Source organism: Polypterus senegalus, chromosome 10, assembly GCF_016835505.1.
Source record: "Polypterus senegalus isolate Bchr_013 chromosome 10, ASM1683550v1, whole genome shotgun sequence".
Taxonomy (NCBI): domain Eukaryota; kingdom Metazoa; phylum Chordata; class Cladistia; order Polypteriformes; family Polypteridae; genus Polypterus; species Polypterus senegalus.
In genome coordinates this window covers 172473730-172499227 of record NC_053163.1, presented here as the reverse complement: position 1 = coordinate 172499227, position 25498 = coordinate 172473730, and the positions used below count along the sequence as shown (strand labels likewise).

At 41.2% G+C, this 25498-nt stretch overlaps 2 protein-coding genes across 2 annotated transcripts in view; one reads left to right on the top strand and one right to left on the bottom strand.

Annotated features, from left to right (window-relative positions):
• The first annotated feature begins 721 nt into the window (after positions 1–721).
• On the top strand, positions 722–9654 carry mrpl18 (mitochondrial ribosomal protein L18). The gene is made up of 4 exons (XM_039767533.1): positions 722–981; positions 4646–4835; positions 8947–9181; positions 9329–9654. Exons 1-4 carry the CDS (start codon positions 795–797, stop codon positions 9398–9400), a joined length of 684 nt encoding a protein of 227 aa, XP_039623467.1. The 5' UTR covers positions 722–794; the 3' UTR covers positions 9401–9654.
• A 2665-nt stretch (positions 9655–12319) lies between these two features.
• The window catches only part of si:ch211-203d1.3 (protein phosphatase Slingshot homolog 1), a 38674-nt gene continuing 25495 nt past the window's right edge, over positions 12320–25498 (bottom strand). The window contains exons 11-15 of the mRNA XM_039767532.1: positions 24904–25050; positions 19158–19358; positions 18802–19069; positions 13807–13989; positions 12320–13718 (exon numbers count right to left, since the gene is read on the bottom strand). Of these exons, the coding sequence (XP_039623466.1) occupies positions 12576–13718; positions 13807–13989; positions 18802–19069; positions 19158–19358; positions 24904–25050 (1942 nt within the window). The 3' untranslated portion in view covers positions 12320–12575. The remainder of the gene's footprint in view (positions 13719–13806; positions 13990–18801; positions 19070–19157; positions 19359–24903; positions 25051–25498) is intronic.

Here is a 25498-nt window from a genome sequence, read left to right as displayed (position 1 = left end):
CTATAATCTTTCTGTTCATAAATGGTATTATTCTGTTTCTTAATATTATTACCTTGTGAGACTAGGGTGCTGCGCCGTGTTAGCCATTATGGCTGTAGTGAGAAGTTAAGCAAAATGATCCCTTTTACTGGATAACTAAAAAGATTACAATATGCAAGTTTTCGAGGCAACTCTGGCCCCTTCTTCAGTTAAAAGATGTAATCGTGTAAAAGGTGCCATTTTGATTAACTTCTCAGTAGTTACCTTGCGTATAATACGTCTAATGGCTGGAGACTCCTCCTTCAGGTGAAAGGTAAGGAAAATAACGCGTGAGACTTATGAAAGTACAGTATTTAATAACCGACAATGCATAAAGCAAAACTTATAATTACTTAACGGAGTTAAAATTCTTTTCCTAGAGACTCCAGCTACCCGCTCCACACCGACCCTGCCCTCGATACGCACGTTAAGAAAGCGAATGGACGGATATACTCAACTAAAAAAAAATCTTGAAAGATTTCCCATCATTGCACTTTGTGGAAGCATACTCTACCATTCTGAAATCCCGCTAAAGGGTGGAATCACAGGAATGAATGCCCCTCTTGCCTCCAGCAGCTCCTTCCTCCGCGGTGGTTTTTTGTGAATGTGTGGATGCGCGCTCTGCCACTCAGAAAAAGCGCCGACGCGGGAGGTGAACGCGAGTATGTCACGTGGGCAATTTCGTCATTGGCTCCGCCCCACCGTTTTCTCCACCCGCACTTCCATCAGTTAAGATGGCAGCGCTCATGGGTTGCACGTCCGGGAGTTCACAATGAATGTCAGCATCCACTCTGGGAATTGATTCTCGTCTTCGCTGCAAGTTGTTGTTTTTATTATTAACAGGACAGACGATGTTCTTTGAAGCTTTTCAGCGGTTACGGACGATGTCTGCTTTGAGCGGCATTCCTCGACAGGGCAGATTTCTGGCAGGTCTCCTGCTGAAGGACACGCCGCGGTGTGCAGGTAAAAAGTCACCGAGTTCGCCGGCGTGTCGAGTTCAGTTTTGTGGGGTTTGTACTACAGAGTATGAGGGAGTGGATAGCGAGAGCATTCACGGTGTTGCTGGCTTCAAGAAGACGGTTATGACACAGAGAGATTATGAACGGAGGGTACCGTGCTGGGAAGGCCGAGAAACGAGAGATCCGGAGGGGCGAGCGAATAGCGCAAGTCGGCGGCTAGATCCAAGTCTGACGGTCACTGAGTCCTTTTGAAATTATTAAAATTCTAAACAATAACAGCAGAAAAAGGGGAGTGGAAGGATCAAACCAAATAACATTTCATGGGGAAAAAAGTTGAAACGATTTTAAGTAGGATAAAGCGCGCATTGCTGTTCTGTTCTGACATCCTAAAATAATCGGTAGGTGCGCCTAACGTCCCATTTTAAAACATAAAAACAGGAGAGATTGCAGACCTTTTCATTTTGTGTGTATAATAACGAGCCATTATCATAATGAGGTTAATTATAAATATTTTTTTCCAATGGAGTTATAGTTTTAATATGTTTTGTCAAAAAATATATTAGTCTCTTTTTAAATCACGTTTGTAACTGTAATAATAGATAAGCAGAGCTTAAGATAAACATTAGTAATGAAGCTTGCCTGAAGAAGGGGCCTGAGTTGCCACAAAAGCTTGCATACTGTAATCTTTTTAGTTATCCAATAAAAGGTGTGATTTTGCTTGGCTTTTCTCTACATTCATAATGGCTAACACGGTACAACAACCTAGTATTAGTAATGAATGAATTAAAGTTAGATATATATAATAATAATAATAATAATAATCCTTAACATTTATGTAACGCTTATCTCGCTACTCAAAGCGCCCTCCACGCACGGAGGACCCGGGAAGCGAACCCACAATCTCCTTCCTTCAAAGTGGCACAACTAAAACATAAAGAAAAAATGCGTGTTTAAGGACATCGAAATTGAATACAAGAATCATAATTCAATAAAGTAAATATAGTAGATGGGAGGGCGTGAATGGAGAAGTAATTCAAAAATACAGGAAACGCCAAAGATATCCACCTTAATAAAAGGACAAGTGTCTGTGTAGCAGTGCCTCTGTCGCTCCAACAGGCGGCGCACCACAAACATTTGTAGTCATCCATCCATTATCCAACCCGCTGAATCCGAACACAGGGTCACGTGGGTCCGCTGGAGCCAATCCCAGCCAACACAGGGCACAAGGCAGGAACCAATCCTGGGCAGGGTGCCAACCCACCACAGATTTGTAGTAATGCAATTAACTTTGTCAGTTCTGCAATATATATATATATATATATATATATATATATATATATATATATGTGTGTGTGTGTGTATTTATATGTATGCGTATATATACCGTAGTATAGTATTGTATATCTCTGTTATATGCCGTTTGATATGGAATTTCTAAAAGCAGTGGTTAATGGCTAACTAAAAAGATTACAATATGCAAGCTTTCCAGGCAACTCGTGCCCCTACTTCAGGCAAAGATGTTTGTGATGTGAAGTGCAAGGCATTTCATTACTAAAAGTGCTTGTGATGTGCCATCTGTTGGAATGACAGTTGGGCAGTGCCCCCCATCTTCCCTTAATTCACTCCTCCTCCTCCGCTCCATGGTTTAAAATCACAGTATAAACCATTCCGACCTGATTAAAGTGACCATTGCAGACTTTCATTGAAGGGGATGTGCAAGTATTTTGGTCACACATCACTTTTTCTACACAGTCCCCCCATTTCAGGGCACCATAATGTTTGGGACCACAGCGCTGGCAGGTGTGTTAAAGCCGTTGTCATATTTAGGACTTTGTCACGTGTCTCTCACATGTGATGACAGCTTGAAGTGTGTGATTCACAGACGTCACCAGGTGCTCAGGGTCTTCTCTGGTGATGCTGTGCCAAGCCTCTAATGCAGCCATCTTCAGCTCCTGCTTATTCGGAGGTCTTGTTTCCTTAGGTTTTTCTCTCCAGTATATGGAAGGCCTGCTAAGTTGGATTTAAGTCTGATGACTGACTTGGCCATTCCAGAATTTTCCATTTTTTAGCCCTGATAAACTCCTGTGTCACCTCAGCAGTGTGTTCGGCTCATGATCTTGTTGAAGGATGAAGTGCCGTCCAGCGTGTTTGGAGGCTTTTACTGGACTGGACTTGACTTGAGCAGATGAGATGTTTCTCCACACCTCAGAATTCATTGTGCTGTCAGCAGTCCCATCATCAGTGGAGAGAAGAGTGCCAGGACCTGCGCCAGCCATACTGTACATGCTCAAGCCATAACACCCGCAGCACTACCATGTTTTGACCACCAGGTGAGGTGGTCTGCTTTGGATCTCGGGCAGTTCCTCCTCTTCTCCACACTTAGCTGTCACCGTCACTCTGATGAGGTTCATCTTTGTCTCGTCTGTCCACAAGACCTTTTCCCAGAATTCTGCAGGCTCTTTGAAGTCCTTTTTTCACAAACTGTAATCTGGCCATCTTGTTTGTGTGGTGTTCATCTTGCAGTGTGTCCTCTGTGTTTCTGTCCATGAAGTCTTCTGCTGGTCGTCTCTGACACGCACACATCGGCCCCCTGAAGACTGTTTCTGATCTGTCAGACAGGCGTTGGGGTCTTTTTCTTTACCACAGTGAGGATTCTTCTGTCCTCTGCAGTGGAGGTCTTCCTTGGCCTACCAGTCCCTTTGTGATTACTGAGCCCACCAGTGTGTTCTTTCTTCTTCATGATATTCCAGACAGTTGACTTTGGTCATCCTCAGGTTCTACTGATGTCTCTGATGGTTTTGTTCTTGTTCTTCAGCCTCCATAATGGCTTCTTTGACTTGACACAGCTCTTGTCCTCATGTTGAACAATGCCAAGTGGAGACTCCAAAGGGTTGAAACAAGACAAGGTAACTTATGAAGCCATGAAACCCACCTGAGGAATCGCAAACACCTGGGACCCCAAACATTATGGTGCCCTGAAATGGGGGGACTAAGTGGAAAAATGTTGTGCAACCAAAATGTCTGCAAATCTTCTTAAATGAAAGTCTGCAGGGTGCACTTTAATGGCGACGTTTGATTGCCCCGCAGTTTGAAATAAAATATCAAACAATTCAAAGAAAAATGTGTCCGTGTCCGACGCGTTATGGAGGGCACTGTGCTGTGATCTGGGATTAGCGCGGTAATAGAAACTTCATTCATCCCAAAGAAACCCGCACCCTTGATGAATAAACATTTTAAACGGGGAGAGAAAACAAACGATCACAGGCGGGCAGAACATAAAAATAAATTCTGTACAGGAGATCTAAAATGTTTAGAGAAAAAAAAAAAAAAAACTGTTCTGAGATGTTTCGTTGAGGCGCACACATTCACGAAATTGCTTTATTTTGAAAAGGAAAAAACACTCAATTTATATTCATTTTATTGTGGTATAACAGACCAGGATTTGAAAGTTTGTGTAGAGAATGTCTTTGTACCTGTCCGTATGGAGCAGATCTTCGGTCTGTAAGGCGTTTTGAGAAGAGATCAAGAAATATCTTGGGTCCATATAACAGCAGTTTCATTTTCAGTCCCTCTCGCCCTCCCTAGAGTGCAGGATTGTTCTTCTCGTGCATTTGCCTGATCCACAACCTCCTTGACATGACCACTTCTTGTATTTTTTCTTTTTCCAGATGTTCGGTTGTCTTCCACGGCTGCTGTACACAGTGCTGCAGAACCTTGCCAAGAAGCTTCTCCTAATGACAGTTACGTTGTAAATCCGAACTTCATCAACAGAAACCCTCGGAACCTGGAACGGCTGGCTTTGGCGGTCAAAGACCGGGGCTGGGCGACAGTTTGGCCCAGTCATCAGTTTTGGCACAGGTCAGTCTAACGTGGTGATGTCTGAGTAGGTCAAGTATGCCCACTACCACAAAGTGACACCAGCAGATCCTTTGTGTGTGTGTGTTTATGTATATATATTACACAGGATGGTCCAGCTCTAATGATGTAGATCCAGATCGTCTGGATGACTTTGATTTATGAGGGGACGATTCCAGTTCGGCATGAAGACGATTCTTTATGTTGTCAGTTTGCACACTTCTCGATGGTCTAGGATCTGGAAAGTATTCGCAGCGCATCACTTTTTCCACATTTTGTTATGTTACAGCCTTATTCCAAAATGGATTAAATTCATTTTTTTCCTCAGAATTCTACACACAACACCCCATAATGACAACGTTAAAAAAGTTTACTTGAGATTTTTGCAAATTTATTAAAAATAAAAAAAAAACTGAGAAATCACATATACATAAGTATTCACAGCCTTTGCCATGACGCTCCAAATTGAGCTCAGGTGCATCCTGTTTCCCCTGATCATCCTTGAGATGTTTCTGCAGCTTCATTGGAGTCCACCTGTGGTAAATTCAGTTGACTGGACATGATTTGGAAAGGCACACACCTGTCTATAGAAGGTCCCACAGTTGACGGTTCATGTCAGAGCACAAACCAAGCATGAAGTCAAAGGAATTGTCTGTAGACCTCCGAGACAGGATTGTCTCGAGGCACAAATCTGGGGAAGGTTACAGAAAAATTTCTGCTGCTTTGAAGGTCCCAATGAGCACAGTGGCCTCCATCATTCATAAGTGGAAGAAGTTCGAAACCCCAGGACTCTTACTAGAGCAGGCCGGCCATCTAAACTGAGCGATTGGGGGAGAAGGGCCTTAGTCAGGGAGGTGACCAAGAACCCGATGGTCACTCTGTCAGAGCTCCAGAGGTCCTCTGTGGAGAGAGGAGAACCTTCCAGAAGGACAACCATCTCTGCAGCAATCCACTAATCAGGCCTGTATGGTAGAGTAGCCAGACGGAAGCCACTCCTTAGGAAAAGGCACATGGCAGCCCGCCTGGAGTTTGCCAAAAGACACCTGAAGGACTCTCAGACCATGAGAAACAAAATTTTCTGGTCTGATGAGACAAAGATTGAACTCTTTGGTGTGAATGCCAGGCGTCACGTTTGGAGGAAACCAGGCACCGCTCATCACCAGGCCAATACCATCCCTACAGTGAATCATGGTGGTGGCAGCATCAGGAACTGGGAGACTAGTCAGGATAAAGGGAAAGATGACTGCAGCAATGTACAGAGACATCCTGGATGAAAACCTGCTCCAGAGCGCTCTTGACCTCAGACTGGGGCGACGGTTCATCTTTCAGCAGGACAACGACCCTAATCACACAGCCAAGATATCAAAGGAGTGGCTTCAGGACAACTCTGTGAATGTCCTTGAGTGGCCCAGCCAGAGCCCAGACTTGAATCCGATTAAACATCTCTGGAGAGATCTTAAAATGGCTGTGCACCGACGCTTCCCATCCAACCTGATTGAGTCTGAGAGGAGCTGCAAAGAGGAATGGACGAAACTGGCCAAGGATAGGTGTGCCAAGCTTGTGGCATCAGATTCAAAAAGACTTGAGGCTGGAATTGCTGCCAAAGGTGCATTGACAAAGTATTGAGCAAAGGCTGTGAATACTTATGTACATGTGATTTCTCAGTTTTTTTATTTTTAATAAATTTGCAAAAACCTCAAACTTTTTTCACGTTATTATGGGGTGTTGTGTGTAGAATTCTGAGGAAAAAAATGAATTTAATCCATTTTGGAATAAGGCTGTAACACAACAAAATATGGAAAAAGTGATGCGCTGCGAATACTTTCCGGTGCACTGTGTGTGGGAGCAGATGTACAATTTAAACAGATTATTTTCATGGGAATTGTTACATATGCATAATAGACCTAACAATTTTACATTACAGCGAGTAATTAACCGTAGTAAAAAATAGTAAAACGTAGTAAATTGAAAGAAAATTGTTTCATGTTGCATTAGGGATTTTCATTGCGTTCAAAGTTTGTGCTTTTTGACTTTGAAATTAACATGCAAATACTTTTTAAACTTACACTTTTACTGTAAAACTTCAGTAAAAACGAATTTTTGAAATAACTTGGTCAATATCGCTTTGAATTTTGATTCCGTGTTTTGACTTGCATCGTGACAATGCAACGTATAACTGCCTGTGAGTGAATATCATTTCTTTCTCCCTAATAAATAAACTGACTTTTTCGAATGTTTGTCCCTGTGATTTAATTGTCATAGCAAAAGCTATTCTAATGGGAAACTGTAAATGTTTTAATATGAATGGCATATGTAGATCTCCTTTGGTGTCTAAGGTTATCCACGGAATATGTACTATATTATCTTGTTGCCTGTTAAAATTTTACATGTCATTGCCATGTAACAGATTGATTTTCACGTTAATTCGTTTGACTTCCTTGTTTCTCGGAGCTAGGATTGCCTGTGTGCTCATTTCTTCTGTTGATAACCCTTTGGGATGAAATTCTTCAATTAGTTTTGGACATAATACATCTTCTTTACCTGGGAACTTAAAGTGAGGAAAACGTAAAAATTTATAAGAGCGCAGGAACTGTGTCTGACAAAAGCATTCACAAAACTGAGAGGACCGCGAGGTGTGGTTGAAAATGGTTGAGAGTAGGGCGGGACTTAAAAGAAAATCTTGAGATGAGACAATTGCCAAGAGATTATTATATATATATACATATATATAAAATAGAGAGAGAAATTAGTAACGTGTATAGTGTTCAATGGAAGTGTATTAGGGCTATGGAGAAGAAATGGAAAAAAAAAATAGACACAGTGAAGAAAAATAAATGTATGTCGAGCATAAAGTCAACATGCCGACTTTATTCTCGCCATTTCCACTTTTAATTGTTTGGTTCCCCCTTTTCTGTGGCGTTAATACGCTTCCATAGTTTCCCACAGAAATGTAGTCTTGAAACATTGGAAACACGGTCTGTAGGCATTTTTGGCTTTGAGCACGAGAGTTGGGTCGGGGTTCTCCTGCAGCTGTAAAGGGTTAAGGTCCTGTCAAATTACACAACTTTTCCAATGATTTCCAGTGGCAGACATTTATGTAATCTTAATGAGTCGCCTTAACTCTGGTAAATGGTCTTGATTTAGTAAGTTGGCGGGGCAGGCTTGTGTGTGCGCCTTGTTACCCAGTGAGCACTCGGCTGACAGTACAGCGCATATAATACGGCTACGAGTGCCAAAGAGCACCAGTGTTTTGAACCTGACAAACAGATGGCCAAAATTTTTGTTGTGGTTTTACATACTGAGACACAATAAGAAAAATTTTTTTTTTTTGTTTTTTTTGTTTTTTTTTAATAAAGGCTTTGGCTAAAGTCACAGTTTCTGAAACGCATTCGTACGGCCCCGTCTGCGAAAAAATGAGCCTTGCTTGAAAAATCTGAAACTGCTGGAAAGTCATTATGAAGTCCTTTAAAGCCAATATCGCATTATGTGACATCTCGTGATAGGGTGTGTCAGACATATTGCTAATTTTGTCACCAAACTGTCAGTTTACGAGCCTGAAAATTTAAAAGGGCCGGTCCAGCCTGCCCCTAGCATGCATCGTGATGGAGTCTGCGCTGTACAAAGGGTTAACGGGTACGGCACATTGAGCTGCAATCTCAGCCTCTCGACCCCAATTTTTTTTTTTTTCTATTCTGTATAGGCAGGTCTTCTGAAGACGACTTTGTAAATCCATTGTATTACTCTAAAACGGACCATTGTGGAAAATCGGCATTGCCCTCGTGAAATTCCAACTCCCCACTTGCTCTTTTAAGTAAAGGGCTGAATAAGGGTTTGGCTGGCACTTGGAGCTCCATCCCTGACCCCATCCTCAAGCGCATGAGCTGACTTGGATGAATAGATGCTGAACACTCGTGCCAACAGTGGCACCTGGTGGAAAATGTCTGAAGTGCAACTTGACAGCTTCAAGAGCACAGAGAGAGAGAGAGAGGGAATAAACCAAATTCTTGGTTGTTGTTCTTTTTCCTATTCATCCTCCTCATTATATTTCAACTTGTTTGCATACTTCCAGGGGTAGGTGAGAACGGACTGATTTCTGTTTCTGTTTTGTGCCCAGACTGCATTACAAGCGCTCCCAGCATCACATCACTGCCTTTGTGGAACATGGGCCTTCTGGGACTGTCGTCATCTCAGCCTCTACCCAGGAGTGGCCCATCAAAAGGCACCTGTACTCGACGCAGGATGTGGCTGCCAGTGAAAATATCGGACGAGTGCTGGCCCAGCGCTGCCTCGCAGCTGGAATCCAGCACATGACCTTCACTGCAATCCCCTGGCAGTACAAGTGCGAGTCGGTGAGTTGCAAGCGACGGTTCGGCATACAAAGTGGTGGGAAACAGAGTTGGTTTTCCAGGTGGGCCCAGAGATACGGAATGTATTTAGTTTCATTTCTTTCTTTCTTTCTTTTTTAATAACACAATGCACTTTTCTTGTGTTTTCAGATCCAGCGCTTTCGTAATGCAGTAAAAGAGGGAGGCGTCATACTGAGTGAGCCCCGGAGAATTTTCAAGTGATCGCTGCACCATCTGCTCTATGCACACAGACTTTTCTAAAATGGTGACTTTTGATGTAGTGGAGGTGTGTGACTACAATCTGAAGAGTGGACTGAGCACCAGTGGAGACCTGTAGACAGGTTTGTTGAGTCACACCAACCTCTTATGTGTTTTTATCTCAGGTGGGGGGGTGTACAGAAAAAAAAAATGGAGCCTGCCCTGCTGTATGAGGTGTCAAACAAATACAATTTATTAAAACCAATTGTTATACAAGGTCTTGTTCCAAGTGCCTTTTTGTTGGTTAAAGTGGCCATTTTGGTCTAAGGGCATCGTGGGTGATTTTTTTGTCTTGCACCCGTTTTTACAGACAATTGGATTCGGGTTTGAGGAGAATTCACAAAAAGGCAGCTTTATCAGTGATGAATGTTGGTACTTCACATATCTGCACAATTACAGATCAGCATCTTTTTCATTTATTATGAGTGTGTTGATCATCGCTATCAAAAGGTGAGCCCACGATGCAGTTTTATTTATTTAAAAAAAAATAATAATAATAAGATTAATTATAAAGTCCTGAATATTAAGTAATGTCCAGTAGCGGCTCAGATGAGCCCTCACTCCACACTTTCCCAAAATAAAGATACAGGAATGTATGACGCTGTTCGCTTGTAGAATTCCAGTATCTTAGCGAGACGCCTGTTCTGGCCGTGACGGACTACAGAAACACAAACACAACAGGATCAGTGACAGAACCGAGCTTTAAAGCAGGTCCTGTGGAGGGTATTAACACAGAGTGGCTTTTATTCTAGTAGATGATCTGCGGCCGTTTACAATTAATTGCTTGCTTTCTTTTTTTTTTTTTTCCCCCTTTATTTCGCCTTATACAATTTTTCGTATTAGGAATTTGTTAGTTTTCACATACCCCTTGGGGTCAGAGCACACAGTCAGCCATTGTACAGCGAGCGTTCCTGGAGCAACTACAGGTTAAGGGCTTTGCTGAAGGGCCCAGCAGAGTAGGATCTCTTTTGACAGTGACGGGGATTCGAACCGGCAACCGTCTGGATACCAGCACAGATCCTTAGCCTCAGAGCCACCACTCCACCCTATCTTACCCTCAGCTCTAGCCAGACAATAACAGCCATAATGGTTTGTTTTTTTTAAATTGGGTTTGAGACCTTTACTCACATAATTGCATGTTTTCATAATAATCAGATTAGACCCCATCATAAACTGTCCTACTTACCAGTTTGACAGAGTAGGGAGCTGCTGACAATGAGCCCCATTAAAGACCTCGATATCCAGACTCTGCCACCATTGGTTGTGTGTATCAAGCATTCTCCTCATTTAGAGAGTGAAGTTCTGGAGGCAGTGAAGGAAATCTGCAACAACATTAGCAGTAAGCACACCCATTACGGAGGTTCTTGGTCTGCATAGGTTTAACATCGTAATACCAGCTGAGGTATGGAATGTGTGAGGCACAAAGCGTCGCTCAGCAGTCTTGTCAAGCACTCAAATCATAAAGAATAATCCTCAAACTAGCATTGTATAGGAAACACAACACACAAGATAAAGTTAAACGATCAACATGTGTACAGTAATTTTAGTCTTTTGACTGCAATGCTCATGGCTGATTTAATTCAATGTCAGGTATGAGCATCTCTCACATGGCCTACAGTGGCACTTGTGTTCAAACGCCGCCCTCTATTGTTCATCATCATCTAGGACTTGAATGGCACTCGTCACAGTCACTTCAGCACGCTAAGAACATTCTCCACTGGCAGAATCTCTCCATGTCAGAGGATTGCCGGGCACCTCACCCTGTCCAAACGGTTTTGGTTAGGAGTCCTCCATGGCCGGAACACACCTGTACCTGCTGGGTGAACTCAAAAGTTGCCAATTTAATAGTGGAATGTGTTTGGGGAGGACTGGGTGGAGAAACTCATGTGGCAAAAAAAAAGGAGAAAAAGAAATGCTAGACTGTGTCCTGTCACTTCAAGTTTCACCAGTCCCTCCATTAGTGTGGCTACACTGGTAGTCAGCCCAAGGTCTGTATGCTGCCCTTCTAACGTCACCGGGGAGGGCAGCTGTAGGAACTTGGACAGTTTTTGTTTTTGCTTGGGTGACATAATTTTGTCTGAAAATCACACAAAATACAAAGAGCTCATACAATTTAAAAACTTGAGGACATTAAAACTCAAATTGGTTACAAAACAGAACCATTTTGGAGAGAATGAACAATAAAGCAAAGTAATATCTGCTTTCAGAAAAGGTAACTTTGATGACAGGATGCCCCCTGCTTCGGGTTGCCCATTTTCTCCTGCTCACTTTTTGCAATGCAAACACATCCTTAATATTAAAATAAAAAAAGCTTGTCCAAATTACCCCCATTTTTGCTCCAGTAATACCAAAATACACAAACGTGTTATTAAACATTGTTATCATCAAAAAAACCTTGACATTAATTACTGTTTAATAAAGCTCTGTACCTGTGTCTTGTCACTTTAAGCTTCACATTCACTCAGACGGCCTTTCCGTCTTTCTTGGGCTCTCCCTGGACTCCTTCAAGATCTTTTTTGGACACGTGCCAAGCTGACCAAACCATAGCACGTGAACGACGAGTCGGTTGTGAAAACGATTGATCTCGTGATCGTGCATCGCCGACATCCAAGCCCAGCTCCATTCCACAGGCTGCAGCAAGGCAATCTTACCATGATTACGAAGATGACTGGCTGATGCTGCTAGTAGTTCGTCTTTGAAAATTTTCCCTGGCTGTCTTCATAGACAAAAACACGGGTAATTAAATCGATACCCAAATAGTCATAAAAAGAGGTTGGTTGTAATTTGGGGAGGTGGGAAGATTCTACTTGAAAGTGGAAAATGAAAATCCTGAGGTGATCCTCGTAAGTGTAGCAGAGCAGGCACAGATGTCATACAGTAGAAGACTTATAAATTAAATATTTATTGTTTACATACATACAATACTTTTGCATAGACAAAATATAAAAAAATTGCATAAGGCAGTGTTCCTTATTCACCATTTTACTGGCTGGGAAGAAAATAATCGGGCAGTGGTGCGACAGTAAACGAGAAGGAGACAGGTATGGTAAGACAGCCACATCCCTCCATTCAGACTATGTCCTTGTCACCAGCTAACCTAACCGTCTGAAGATTGTATGACTGGCCACCACTAACCTCTTCAATCTACTGCTGCTTCATGTTTATTCACAGTCACAGCTTCATTCTCTTGGTCTTCTCCTATGCTTACATTAGTAGAAGGTTCTGTATCTGCACTTGTTTCTGTATCCTTTCCTAAGCTTGGATGTGAAGGCACAGGACACATAATTTGGTCTGGAGCTAGATCTGTTGTGGTTTCCTGAGGTGGTACCTGTGAGCCTGATCCTTCACACCTACTCTCTGACTCCTGTACTGTTGGACTCTCCTCAACTGTTGTTTCAGTGTTCCTATTGATTTCCTCAACGTTACTTGTGTCAGCAAGACTTGGTTTCAATTCTGGACCTTCTGCACTCCCCAGCTCATTCAACTTTTCAATCATCCTGGCATCTGACTCCTCATCCTCTGACTTCCCCATCCCGCAGTTACCCTGTAGCTCCACTGTTCCATCTGTCTGTGTAGGTTCCTCCATTTCCATCATTTCCTCTTCCTCGGTGGAGGATGAGATAGGTTCATCTCCCTCTGCTACCTGCCTTTGCACATCTCTTTCTACCAGTTCACTTTCCTCTTTGATATCCTGCCCATCTCCTAAGTCACACCTTGAGGTATCACGTTCACAAAGCCCTGTGATTTCCTGCCTGACTTTCGAGACCAGACCAGCCTCCTTCAGCTTGTGAACAGACTGTAGCCTTTCCATTCTACCGATCTGGCCCCGTGTGTCCCCAGCATCACCATGTGTCTCCAGGATCTCTGCCTGCCTCCTGACTTTCCCCCTCTCTGGCTGATACGATAACTTACGAGACATAGCACTTCCCCGCCCGGTCTTGGGTCGGTGTCGCCTGGACATCTTTGGGCTACCTCCATGCTCCTTCCCTTTCTGCCTCTGGTAGATTCTGGGACTGAGCTTGTGCCGATGTTCAGCCTGTCTGTCTGCAGCGGCCATCTGCCTTCTAGGTGTCGAGGGGCTATGTCTTGGACTCGGGCCTCCTTTGTGCCTTCTGATGTTCTTGGGACTTTGGCCTTGAATATGCTGCTCTCTACTGAGCCTCGGTTCAGGGGAGTGGTCAATGGACTTCTGGTGAACAAGGCGTTGCTTTCTCTGAATTGCACGAATGCGCTCCATCTTCCTAGCTTCCGGTGAGTGAGGTTTGCCTGTTAACGATGAGCTCTGTACAGAAGGAGAAATGAGCGTACAGTGACAAAAACTGATAGGGTCACAATGAAACAGTGGAAAGAGAAGAAATTGATTAACAAACCTCTTTATCATCTTCAGCTGCTTTCCTTTCCACCACTGCCGAAACCTGCTCTTCCTCTTCCATTTCACTAATTGATCGCATGAGGGTTGAAAGGTTCATCCGGTGACTGTCCCAGGAGGTGCTTTTTGGGGATTGAGGAACCTGTATACCACAGACAGAATCCAGCACAAGGGATGGGGAGGTCTGTTTCAAAAGATAAGAGATTTAGTGCAGAATGCAGATAAAAAAAAAAAATTTGATACAAGTCAACGGTAACCAATGTTGGACAACAGCAAACGTAATGAAAACGTCCACAAAGAAAATCTCAAGTTACTTCTGTCGCATATTGTAGTCCACACGGTCGTATGCTCACAACGTCCCAAACACGTATTATTAATTACTAGCAAAATACCCGCGCTTCGCAGCGGAGAAGTAGTGTGTTAAAGAAGCAATGAAAAAGAAAAGGAAACATTTTGAAAATAACGTAACATGATTGTCAATGTTATTGTTTTGTCACTGCTGTGAGTGATGAGTGTTGTTGTCATATATATATATATATATATATATATATATTTACACACACACACACACACAAACATATATCTATACATATCTATACATATACACATATATACATACATATATATCTACATATATACACATACATATACACACACACATATATAAACATATATATACATATACATACATATCTACATATATACACACACAGCTATTTCAGATCAGTGCAATACGCTGTTTGTTAAAACGGATGACTCCGCTCTTACGTGCAAGTCTGCGTGGATATTATGAACTATCGTATTTGTTCAAGTTCTATTTAAATTTTAAATAGAAGGAATTTTTATTTAGTCGACAGAAATATCTTTGGTAGGAATGGTAAAAACAGACAGGAATATTATTCCTGAATAAATCAACTCAAACCTTAAACAACTTATAATATTTTGCTCTCCATAAAAATATATCCTGTCTAAATTATACAAGTTAGAAATAAAGTAAATGTTAAAAGAACAAACATTCAAATTTCTTTACTCTTATGTAATTTTATATTTTATAAAAATAAACTTAGATTTTAAATATCCCAAAAGATTTTGCTCTCCATAAAAATATATCCTGTCAAAATTATACAAATTCAAATATGAACATGCTGCATAACAAAACCTGGAAATATAAATAAAATGTGTTCCTTTCAGCAATAACAAATCAAATCATTCAGTTGTCTTTGCTCATATGTCATTTTAGAGCTGGACGCCTGGCATCTTTTTTGGCACAGGTTCGTTTCTGTTTGTGTGAGGTTCTGTGTTGTGGAGATTCTCAGGATGGATTGCAGGTGCTCATCAGTGAGGCGACTCCTGTGTGCTGTTTTGTTAGTCTTTATCACTGAGAAGAGCTTCTCACACAGATATGTGCTACCAAACATGCACAAGGTTCGAGCCGCATGTAGACGGACTTTTTGTTCTTCAAAGTCACCAAAGCGCCGTGCAAACTCAGTGCGCCAGTTTATCAGCAAAGTGCGTATTTGGGAACACCGTAGTGACGACTTGGTTTAACATTACTTGGTAATAGGGAAAGTGGGGCAAGTGGTTGTGTCTCCCATAAAAGCAGCTCAATTGAAATCACTTTGTGATTGTGCACGGTAAAACGTCCGCTGAAGTGTCAGATTCTTATTTAATTCTTCTGCTTTTTGTATCTTCTGCATTGCATTCAGGTCTTTCAGGTTACCCTGATGTTTTGTTTTATAGTGCCGCCTTAGATTAAATTCTGTAATTACAGCCACATTAGCTCCACAAATGAGACACACGGGTTCAGTAAACATATACTCAGCCTCCCATCGTTTTTAAAGGCTCTATTTTCAGAATCAACTTTTCTCTTCAGCATCGTGTGAGCTAGCTTCGCAATAACTTGCAGCATCTTAAGGTAGACTTGATTAACGCTGTAAGTGTTCGGCAAGGCAGCTGAAGCGCTGCATTATGGGATCTGTAGTTTATTGTGTTACCAGCGCTTCATATACCCGGCTTTAATAACAGTAATACAGTATATAAAATGATCTCGGGGCGGATATAATTACGCCGGGCGGATGTGGCCCGCGCCCTTGAGTTTGACACATATGGACTAAATAGAACTTGAAAAGATATATTTTTTCAAATGTGATCGCGCAATTCAGATAGAGTTGACGCACTACAGCCTGCATGCCTCAATAAGTCATCCTCCCCTTGCCCTTACTTTTTACCGTTCATCTAATGAATACACTGAGTATGGCTTTACCTAAACAATCACTGATGGCGAATAAAGTATCCATTATTAGAGTATGTAGATCGGGTTATATATATATATATATACATATATATATACCCGCGTATCGCAGCGGAGAAGTAGTGTGTTAAAAAAGCTAGAAAAAGAAAAGGGAACATTTTAAAAATAACGTAACATGACTGTCAATATACAGTATTTGTTTTGTGAGTGTTACTGAGTGTTGCTGTCATCAAGGATTTGATTATCATTATTTCTTTCAATCAGGTTCGTATTTGTAGGATGTGTTGTGTTCAAGTTACATTCCGTGTTTGTCAATCGTTGTAAAGATGACAGGTTTCATTCATCGATTCGTTTCTTACTGCATCAATAAACAGCTCGTCTTCTTCTTTATCTGAGACCTGACACACTGCATGCACGGGTTTTTTTTACACTGTCTTCCTTTAGCGGGACATTGACTTTTTCCAACGTGTGCTTTGTTTCCGCAGTAGTTGGATTTATGAATATGCTTGTATGTATGAGACGCTTCATATTTTTGCTGCCTTTTCAATTGTGTAATTCGGTTTTGTTCAGCGCTTTGGAACTGTTGCCTTTATCTGTGCACTGCGCCAGTTCACGTGAGCCGCGGTGTACATGCATCGAAGGTTCCCAGCTGTGCTGGTGCCATCTCGTGCTATGTCCATGGCTGTATTTAATGTTACCTTAGTCCTGGCACTTAAAACTTTCTCTCGCAGTTTGCTGAGTTTGTGTCAAACACCACCCTGACCATCTCATCTTCCTCTCCATAAGCACAGTCCTTCACCCGTGAATATTTAGTGGCAGTTTGCTATTGGATTGCCGCTGACGGACGGCCTTATATGGGCAGGCACTAAATTACAAACGCCAGCGCAGCCTGTCTATGAACTTAATTTAAAGTGTAGGTTTACCGTGCTTTGTTTCCGAAGTAGCAGAACTCATGAATATGGTTGTATATGTCACTTGCTCGCTTCTTATTGTTTCGCTGCATTCTCAATTATATAATGCATGTTTTCTTCAGCGCTTTTTGAGGTCTTCCTGGTTTTCTATGTACTGCGTGATTACGTGAGAGGCGTGATGATGTCACACGAAACTCCGCCCCCACGGCGTTGAAGCTCATCTCCATTACAGTAAATGGGGAAAAACTGCTTCCAGTTATGACCATTACGCGTAGAATTTCGATATAAAACCTGCCCAACTTTTGTAAGGAAGCTGTAAGGAATGAACCCGCCAAATTTCAGCCTTCCACCCACATGGGAAGTTGGAGAATTAGTGATGAGTCAGTGAGTGAGTGAGTGAGGGCTTTGCCTTTTATTAGTATAGATTAAAATCTTGTTAACTTGCTTCCAGGAAATGTTCTCATGAATGAAAATGAAACAAAGACAGGACTCTTGACCAATGAATGAGGGGGAAATGTGGGTCTTCAAATGAAAAGCACAATCCCCTGAGAAGGGCCTTGCTGTTTGTGGACTACTAGTTATTTAACAAGATTTTTAGCAGAAATTACGTGTTTTGCACGTTGTGGGCATATGTCTTGATGACTTCATATGCGGGTGATGCAACACATTCATTTTTTTTTTTTTTTTGTTTTTTTTAAAAATGGACGTTTTTGATATTGTTTGCTGTTGTCTGGCATTGGGTCTTTTGAAGACTTTGCTATGTCCTTTCTCTACAAAAAGTTGAGATTAAATTTTTTTTCTCGACCATCACTACAAACTACATTTATGTTACCATTGTTTACGTTACCGTGTACGTTTACCAATCGTTTGCTTGCTGCTTCCTGAGCAGCTCTTCTTTTCTCCACCCTAGCGGCCCACTTCTTCTCTTCTTTCATCGGCATCTTTTTGCGTTAAAACTGATTAAGTCAGTGTTTGTGTTGCAATTATTTAGTACGTTTTCCTTAATTTTTCACTTAAGCTGGCACTTAAGTCTTCAATCAGCCTCAAGAATGATTTAAGATATGAAGAGGTAGGGGAAAATGGCGGAGAAGGTGGTAGGGAATGAGAACGGCGCCCAAACGCATGCACCACACGGCCGCCCTGCTGGCTGCTACCGAGAGTTGATTCTACACTAAAATAAAAAGAGGAATAACCTTGGTGGTCACTCATCACACCAAAAGTGGATAGTAGACGTCACGTAGTACAAGTGTAGCAAATTTCAGGTCAACAGGTCAAACAGTTTGCGAGCTACTGGTGATTTATAATCCTGGACAGACAAACAAACTGCCACGGTAGCGTATTATATATAAAGATTTGCACTTTAAAACCATTTTAATAGAAAGGCAGCTCCACAGATGTGTGCTTTTGGGCTGTTTCACTGCTTATTAACACAAAAACTCCAATCATGATGATGGCTGTGAAAAGGAATGTATCGTGACCTCAGGAAAACAGTGTCAGTAATAAAATGCGTTACTTTCAGTTTCCCTTTGCTGCCGTAAACATACCTCAGAATTGTGAAATGCATGTACCTTCTCTTACTCAAAATGGAAACAATAGTGAGAATTATAGCTATAACTAAGCTATAACTTACTACCTCCGAGGGATGGCGATACTGATATGAAGGGGTGAAGATCCCATACGCAAAACAACAGCCATACAAATTGGGACAATACAGGTAAACTAGAAACACAGCCGTCTTCTCCAAGAGTGATCAGATTATTCTGTAGTGTTTAGAACCTACAAACATGCCACACTTTCGTGTGAAGCTCATCAGACACATGATCTGCTTACTTACAGGCTTTACCAGCTCTTGGACAAAGTCCTCCTGTTCCAGGTCATCAACACAGATATCTGGTGCCCTCAGGGACTTCTCACGGACCCACAAGTCTTCTGGGTAAAAATGTTCCTGGACTGGCACAAAGCTTCCCTGAGTGGAATCTGCTAGACATAAGCCCTTGGATTCTTCCTCATCATCAGTGTCAGTCAAACTGCCGCTGTCTTCGCTGTCCCTTCGCTGCATCTCTTGAGATCTGCGCTTCCACAAGAGATTGTGCCGTTGCTTGCTACAACATATATTTTCCAGGAAATAAGTGAGGTTTTTTGAGTAATAACTTGGTAGAAAGGAAGGGTAAACAAAGCAAGGCACCATACCTGGCATCAAGAATGCCCTCATATGTTGCTAGCTGCTTCATGAAGGCAGGATTGGGCTTTATAATCCCTCTCTTCTCCTTCACGTATTTCAAAGCCTGCTCCAGCGACCAGCTGTACTGCTTCATGGCAAAGGCTATGACTGTGGACGCAGACCGACTCACTCCCATTTTGCAGTGGACCAAAACGTTACTGCCGGATTGCCTGCAAGAAATCAAAAGCAAGATCATTAATTCCTCTCGTTCTCTTATATGGTCCGGTAATCTTGCTCTTTAGACAGATGCCTGTATGTGGCAACACAAAACCACTATCAATGCCGGAGTTATTTCTATACAGACAGCACTGCCCAAAGTGTCTCCCCAACTCCAACCGCAGAAAAATGTTAAGGCCTGAAACACTAACTTCAATTAAACCCTGGTTGTATTCAATGGAGAAATAGTTCTGATAAAAATCAAATGAATAGGATATGCAAACGAAAAACAAAAACAATGTGAAATGTTACAAAAAATAAAAACAATGATAATGAGAACATGTACTTCAGCGACAGCGCACAAAAAATGAAATATGACTTGAAATGGAAGTTGTCAATCTCACCTGTCAAAGTTAAGAAGGTGGGCTCTAGTGAGTACTGAGTTTGATTGGCGTGTCCTCGGTAGAGTTTGCGTAAATCTTGGCCATCATGTGTTACATTTATAGACAGACACTACACATGAGCTGCAGACTCCCGAGAGGTTCATGAATTCAGGCTTCTCTAATTAAAGTACAGTGGACCTTTGACTTACAAACTCAATTCGTTCGCGAGGGCTGGTTGTAACTCAAGTTGGTTGTAAGTCAAGGCTATTTTTCCCTATAAGAAATAATGGAAATACCCATAATGCGCTCCGAACCTCCCACAGCAACACTTACTTAACCTTTTCATAATAAAAAAGGGTTGTATAATGCGCATAATTTACCAAAACACCAATAATTTTTCTAATGTACTAACCAAAAAGTTATACAAAGTGCCTAGCCTACCAGATACAATAATTTCATACTGTACTCACCATTTAATTTGACATCTTTGGGCTGCAGGAAGGGAGGAGGAGGAGAATGAAACGGAAGGTGGTTATTGTTTAGAAGGAGCTTCCTTATGCAAATCTTTTCTTTGTAAAATTGTCAAGATGGTGGATTTAGACATGCTGTACATATTAGCGAGATCGATCACGAACACCACTCTAATATTTCCGCACAATTTCCTTCTTCGTTTCGATTGTGATTGCTGTTTCCCAAGTTAATAATGACAGTAGTCGAGCACTCAGTTCTAAGCTGGCCGTGTTGTGAACTGCTGTAATAATACACTCCAAAGCAGACCGGTGCTGACTTAGCCTGATGGCATTATCATGTGTCGCGCCAGCCCACTAGCTAACATCCCTTAACAATCGCTTTCTTTACCTTCATTACCTTCTCTTCCTTCCTTAGCAATTATGCGTCTTGCTTGCCATGGTCTTAGTGAATTATTTATAGAGAGCGAGAGAGCGAGAGAGAGAGAGAGAGAAATCACTGCACTGACCGAAATTACGTCCACAAACACATGTATCTGGGCTCCGACTGATGCTTACGAACGCTCTCGGCCGTTTGTTTACAATTGCACAAGCGGATACACGTGACCGCATTCTGGTCGTAGCGCAAGATGTTGGTCGTAAATCAAAACAAAAATTTTGGTCGTAAATCAAGTTGTTCGCATGTCAGGCTGGTCGTATGTCAAGGGTCGACTGTAGTTGCTCCCCAACTTCTTTCCTGCCACAGATGCTTTTTTGGTGCACATTGTCCAGGAAAGGCACTTAAACCTCTAAGGTTCTTTCAGTTAGGAGAGAGACAGATGTGAGGCAGACAACGTGCCTGCTTTCAAAATAGAGGAATGATGCAGGTTTTTCATGTATTTGTTATGAAAAGGAAAGTTTTGAAGACAAACTGAAAACGACATGCTGTCTGGGAGAAAAGCGCCCAAAAATTTATTTTACAAAATAAAAATGCAAGTGGGGCAGGCCTGTTTCACTATGGCGCGTGGTATTTTTAAGGAGCACCCTGGTTGGATTAAGAAGAATGGATCCTTTAAATTACATGGATGTCTCTTTCTCTTGGGTATACGGAGGCAATGCTTGCCATTTTAAATTGTTCAGGTTGTATCTTTTTCTTCTGCTTTTGACTTCTAGTATTTAACGTCTGGTTTCTCTGCTAGGTAATGATTAAAAAGTTTGAATATTTCCTCACTGAAACTTACCTTGTTTATTGACATCATCTACACCTAGTATGCTTTTTCAACTGATTCTTATTTTGTTTAGCCTATCCAAAAGGTAGTGATCTGAATATGTTCATCTTTTATGTTTGTTCAGGTGCAAGCCGTGCTCATTCTGTTACAATTGTGCAGCCTTTTCAGGGGTAACGACGAGAAAGCTGAAGGATATAGGCATTTCTCTGGATCCTGCTAAGGTGTTTTGAAACAAAGGTCGCCAGCCTCTTTTGATCTGTTTGATTTGTGCAGCCCTTTTAAAAGGTAGTTTATCTGGTGTGTCCCAGTAGTAGCACAGCAGTTGAAGTGGTTTCTGTCCTTTGTTAAAGTATTCTGAAGTGTAGCCCTTTCAGGGGATGTGCCTGGGACAGTGATCCCTTGGCCCCTGTAAATGTATTCTTGCATGCTCCGTTTTGAAGTGAAGGTCACCAGCCTTGACCATTCTGCTTGATTTGATTTGTGAGCTTAAGATATGAGTGACAACTGGATGTCATGGGGTGTACACATAAATCAAAGCTAATAATTTAGGCATTACTAGTACTAACTTATCCACCAATAAAAAAAAAAGGACCGTAGAGGTTTAAGTACCTTTGATGAACACTTTACACCACAAACCAGACAAGTATAGTCATGATTATGAATACGCTTTTTGCTTGCCTTGGGAATCCTGTGGCTCACAGGTATGTGCAAAGCTGCAATTGTGAGTGTCCCATCTACTGAGGATTCACCAATCAAAAATAATGGCACTCGCCAGAGCCCATCCGCTCAACTTTGGAAAAGTGATTGTTTTCATTTCAGGGCACATTTTATGTTGCATGCAGTGTCACTTCGATGAATACATGAAGAAATAATTAAATACATAGAAAATAAGTAACTAAATATTTCGAGAGATTTAATTATTTATGCTCACATATCATTGTGTTTTTATTAGTGATATTCTGATCGATCCACCACCGACGTACAGGATGAGTTTAGACATTTTAATTTTGTCTCAGGTCATTGAAATGGACACTCCTCATTTTGAGGGTGAACAGCACGAACGCTTGTGATTCCTGCATCTGCTCACATTTTTAAATCAGGGGGAAAAAAAAACAAAAAAAAAACTGAAAGTAGAATTTGCCTTTGCCTTAATAAACATCTTATTTTATTAGAACTGTGGTTTCTAATTATGATAAAACATTTTGTTTTCTTGTATGGCACGTGTATTATGGATAAATACTTTGTATATACATTTTATTAGTTTAGGAAGATGTATTCTAACGGGATTTTATTTAATTAATTTTTTTTTTTTATGGTCATGGAACAATAAGCCTACAGGATTTCATTTTGTTAATTTGAAAAAACAAAAAACGAACAAGTAGTACCTGTGGCCTGCAATTTAAATTGTAGAATTACCACTTACCACACAACGTAAGCCTTCTACGCAGCTGTTTATGCAGAAGCTTAGTGTAAAACATATAAATAAATAAAAAGGATAATGGAAATACATTTTAATAGATATCAGAATAGTCCAGTTCTAGTAATATTACATCAGTTATTGGTATCGTCCCAAATAAATAAATAAATATGAGTGTCAAGTCAAGTTGGGGAGTGTGCACTGGTACAGTGCGTTGTACGCAACGAAACAACTCAGGATCCCGGTTGGCAACCCCCCAGGCAGACACATATTTATTTATTATCACATTTTTTGTCCAAAATGTTCCTCCATATAATAGTAGTATTCTAGCTACCCTCAATGAACTGTACATTTGTGTCAGATACAAGAGATCATGTATGATATTTCCGAACCTGATGTTTTAAACAATTACATGTTTGAATAGTAAGCTTAAAAATGAAGATAAAATGTAGGTTTCATGGTGAAATTTACATACTATACTCATTTTTTGAAATGGATGTCACTGTAGATAGGTAAAGAGTTTAAAAATAAAAATAGATTTTTAAAAACACTACTTCTGCTAATAACACCACCAAACACATTTAAAAATAAGTTCTAAGCAACAGCATTTAAAATTGAAAATCAACGAAAAATGCAAGAGGTGTGTGGGACACAAACAAGTCTTGAGAATCACACGAGCAGAAAGTGAGGATTTGACCCATGTGTAAACTCGCCATTTTCTGAAGTCAACAATAGCAATTCAATTGGAAGCTGATGCAATAAATTATAGTTTTTCCCACCCCAAACACTGACACATCAAGGGCATAAGATGGAGACTTCAGTCAAAGAGCAACAAAACAGGTAGATAGCTGTTCAAGTGCTGGACAGCTTAATGCAGTCTGAAAAAGTAAATAAAAACAGAGCAACAAATAAAGCAAGCAATCAATCAACACAAATTCCTAAAACTTGTTTCCATCTTCCCCTCCCTACCCCTCACTCACAGGTCAAGAGTCCCGTTGTCAATTCAAAATCTTAATCTCACGTAAACACATTTCCTCTACATATACAGCTCGCATATTCCGAAAGTATTTAACACATTTTTTTAGCAAAAAATGCATGCGTTTTGCCATTTTGAGTATACAGCTGGACCGACGGACATGTAGGTCACGTGACCCGAGTAACTGGACATTTTTTCATAGACTTTAATATTTTCTATCGTCCAAGAGGCCCAAACACAAACTTTGTTATCTCCCTTCTGCTTGATCAAATTGGATTTTTTTTCTTCTCTATCATTCTATCCAAACAGTGTAACAAAATCATTTTTGTGTTGAGTATTCCATTAACCTCAGAAGACATTTTACATCACTTCCATTTTAAATGCTAAGATACATTTATCAATTCTGGTCCATCAGAGGGCACACTCATTTCTACAAGGCGGAGTTAAAAAAATCAAAAGTTAAGTTACATTTCTTCGAGTTACTGGAGGAAAGCGGTGTCAGAATTTGAACCCAGCCTCCTCCTGGAGTTACAAGGCACTGATCATAAATGTTCTTTGGCAAATGGTACACACCTAGATCTTGAGGTAGGCTGTCAACAAAGCGGTTTCCACAAACCCTTGCCCAGCTCTGCTCTGCATGCTCTAGGTTGTCTAATGGGCTAAACTCCTCCTTTCTATGGATGTATCATCTCCCTATTGAGTTTCTAAACCTGCTTTGTTCAATACAGAGACCTGGGCAGCCAAAAACCTGACATACAACACACCCAGCCTGTCATTCCATGCACTGAAGGAATAATGCAAACCACTGTTCCACCGTGAGACAATAATGAATGTATAAAAACTGTCCCTAACACCACAACACACTCAGCACAACCTGTGTATCCTATAAACAAACATTCCAGCGTGTTCAACATCAGCCCAGACAATCCGCCATGTTCTCTCCTGACTGCCAGCCTGCTGAAATCACACACAAGCTTTGACTTCAACAACTCCTTTGGAAAATTTGATCGCTATGCCCACCTACAATTGTAGATTCGCTAAGAAGCAGAAGCGCTTATGCATCACATGCTTTATGGTTTTTTTGCCCACTCAACCCTTGAGACACTACCAGGCATCCTTGATGAATTGGTAGGTGTTATTCCAATGAGATAACAGATCTGTTGTTTCATCATCATAGACGCGGATGTTGTAATACTTGATGGATTCTGGAAAGAAGTTGTCGATTTCTCGTGTTACATTCAGAATGTGGCCAACACTGTGGGACAAAAGAGGACATTTAAAGGAAATTAAAAACAAAAACTTCACAGTGAAGCCAAAATGACTCCAGCTTTGGAGAGCAAGTTGGAGAATACTGGCAGTCAAGCTTGAAAAAAGCAAATAACACCCCCCAACCCCCCTAAGCAGGAAAGGTTCTAAGATGTATGGATAGAAAACACAGAAAAGTAAATGTTTTCCATCTACTTAATGACATTAAAATACTGAGGGAACATGTGTGCCATGTTTTCAAAGAGACGAGCAAATGGATTATCTTCTCCTTAGCACCGTATTACAAAGGGAGTGAATATGCCATCTACACAAGGATATCAGATTGCTGACTCGCCATCAAAAGAACTGCTAATTGAAGAACACCAAACTGTAAAGTTCAACTGTTGAGTGTATTCATTGGCAGTGAAAGTCATGAAAAGCAAATATGGGGTCTATAC

Bases quoted from the DNA above. Each gene is read 5' to 3' on its own strand.
- mrpl18 (XM_039767533.1), top strand. From the start codon at position 795: ATGTCAGCATCCACTCTGGGAATTGATTCTCGTCTTCGCTGCAAGTTG. The intron at 4,836-8,946 runs GTCAGTCTAACG...TTTTGTGCCCAG, and splicing joins AGTCATCAGTTTTGGCACAG to ACTGCATTACAAGCGCTCCC. The intron at 9,182-9,328 runs GTGAGTTGCAAG...TTGTGTTTTCAG, and splicing joins GGCAGTACAAGTGCGAGTCG to ATCCAGCGCTTTCGTAATGC.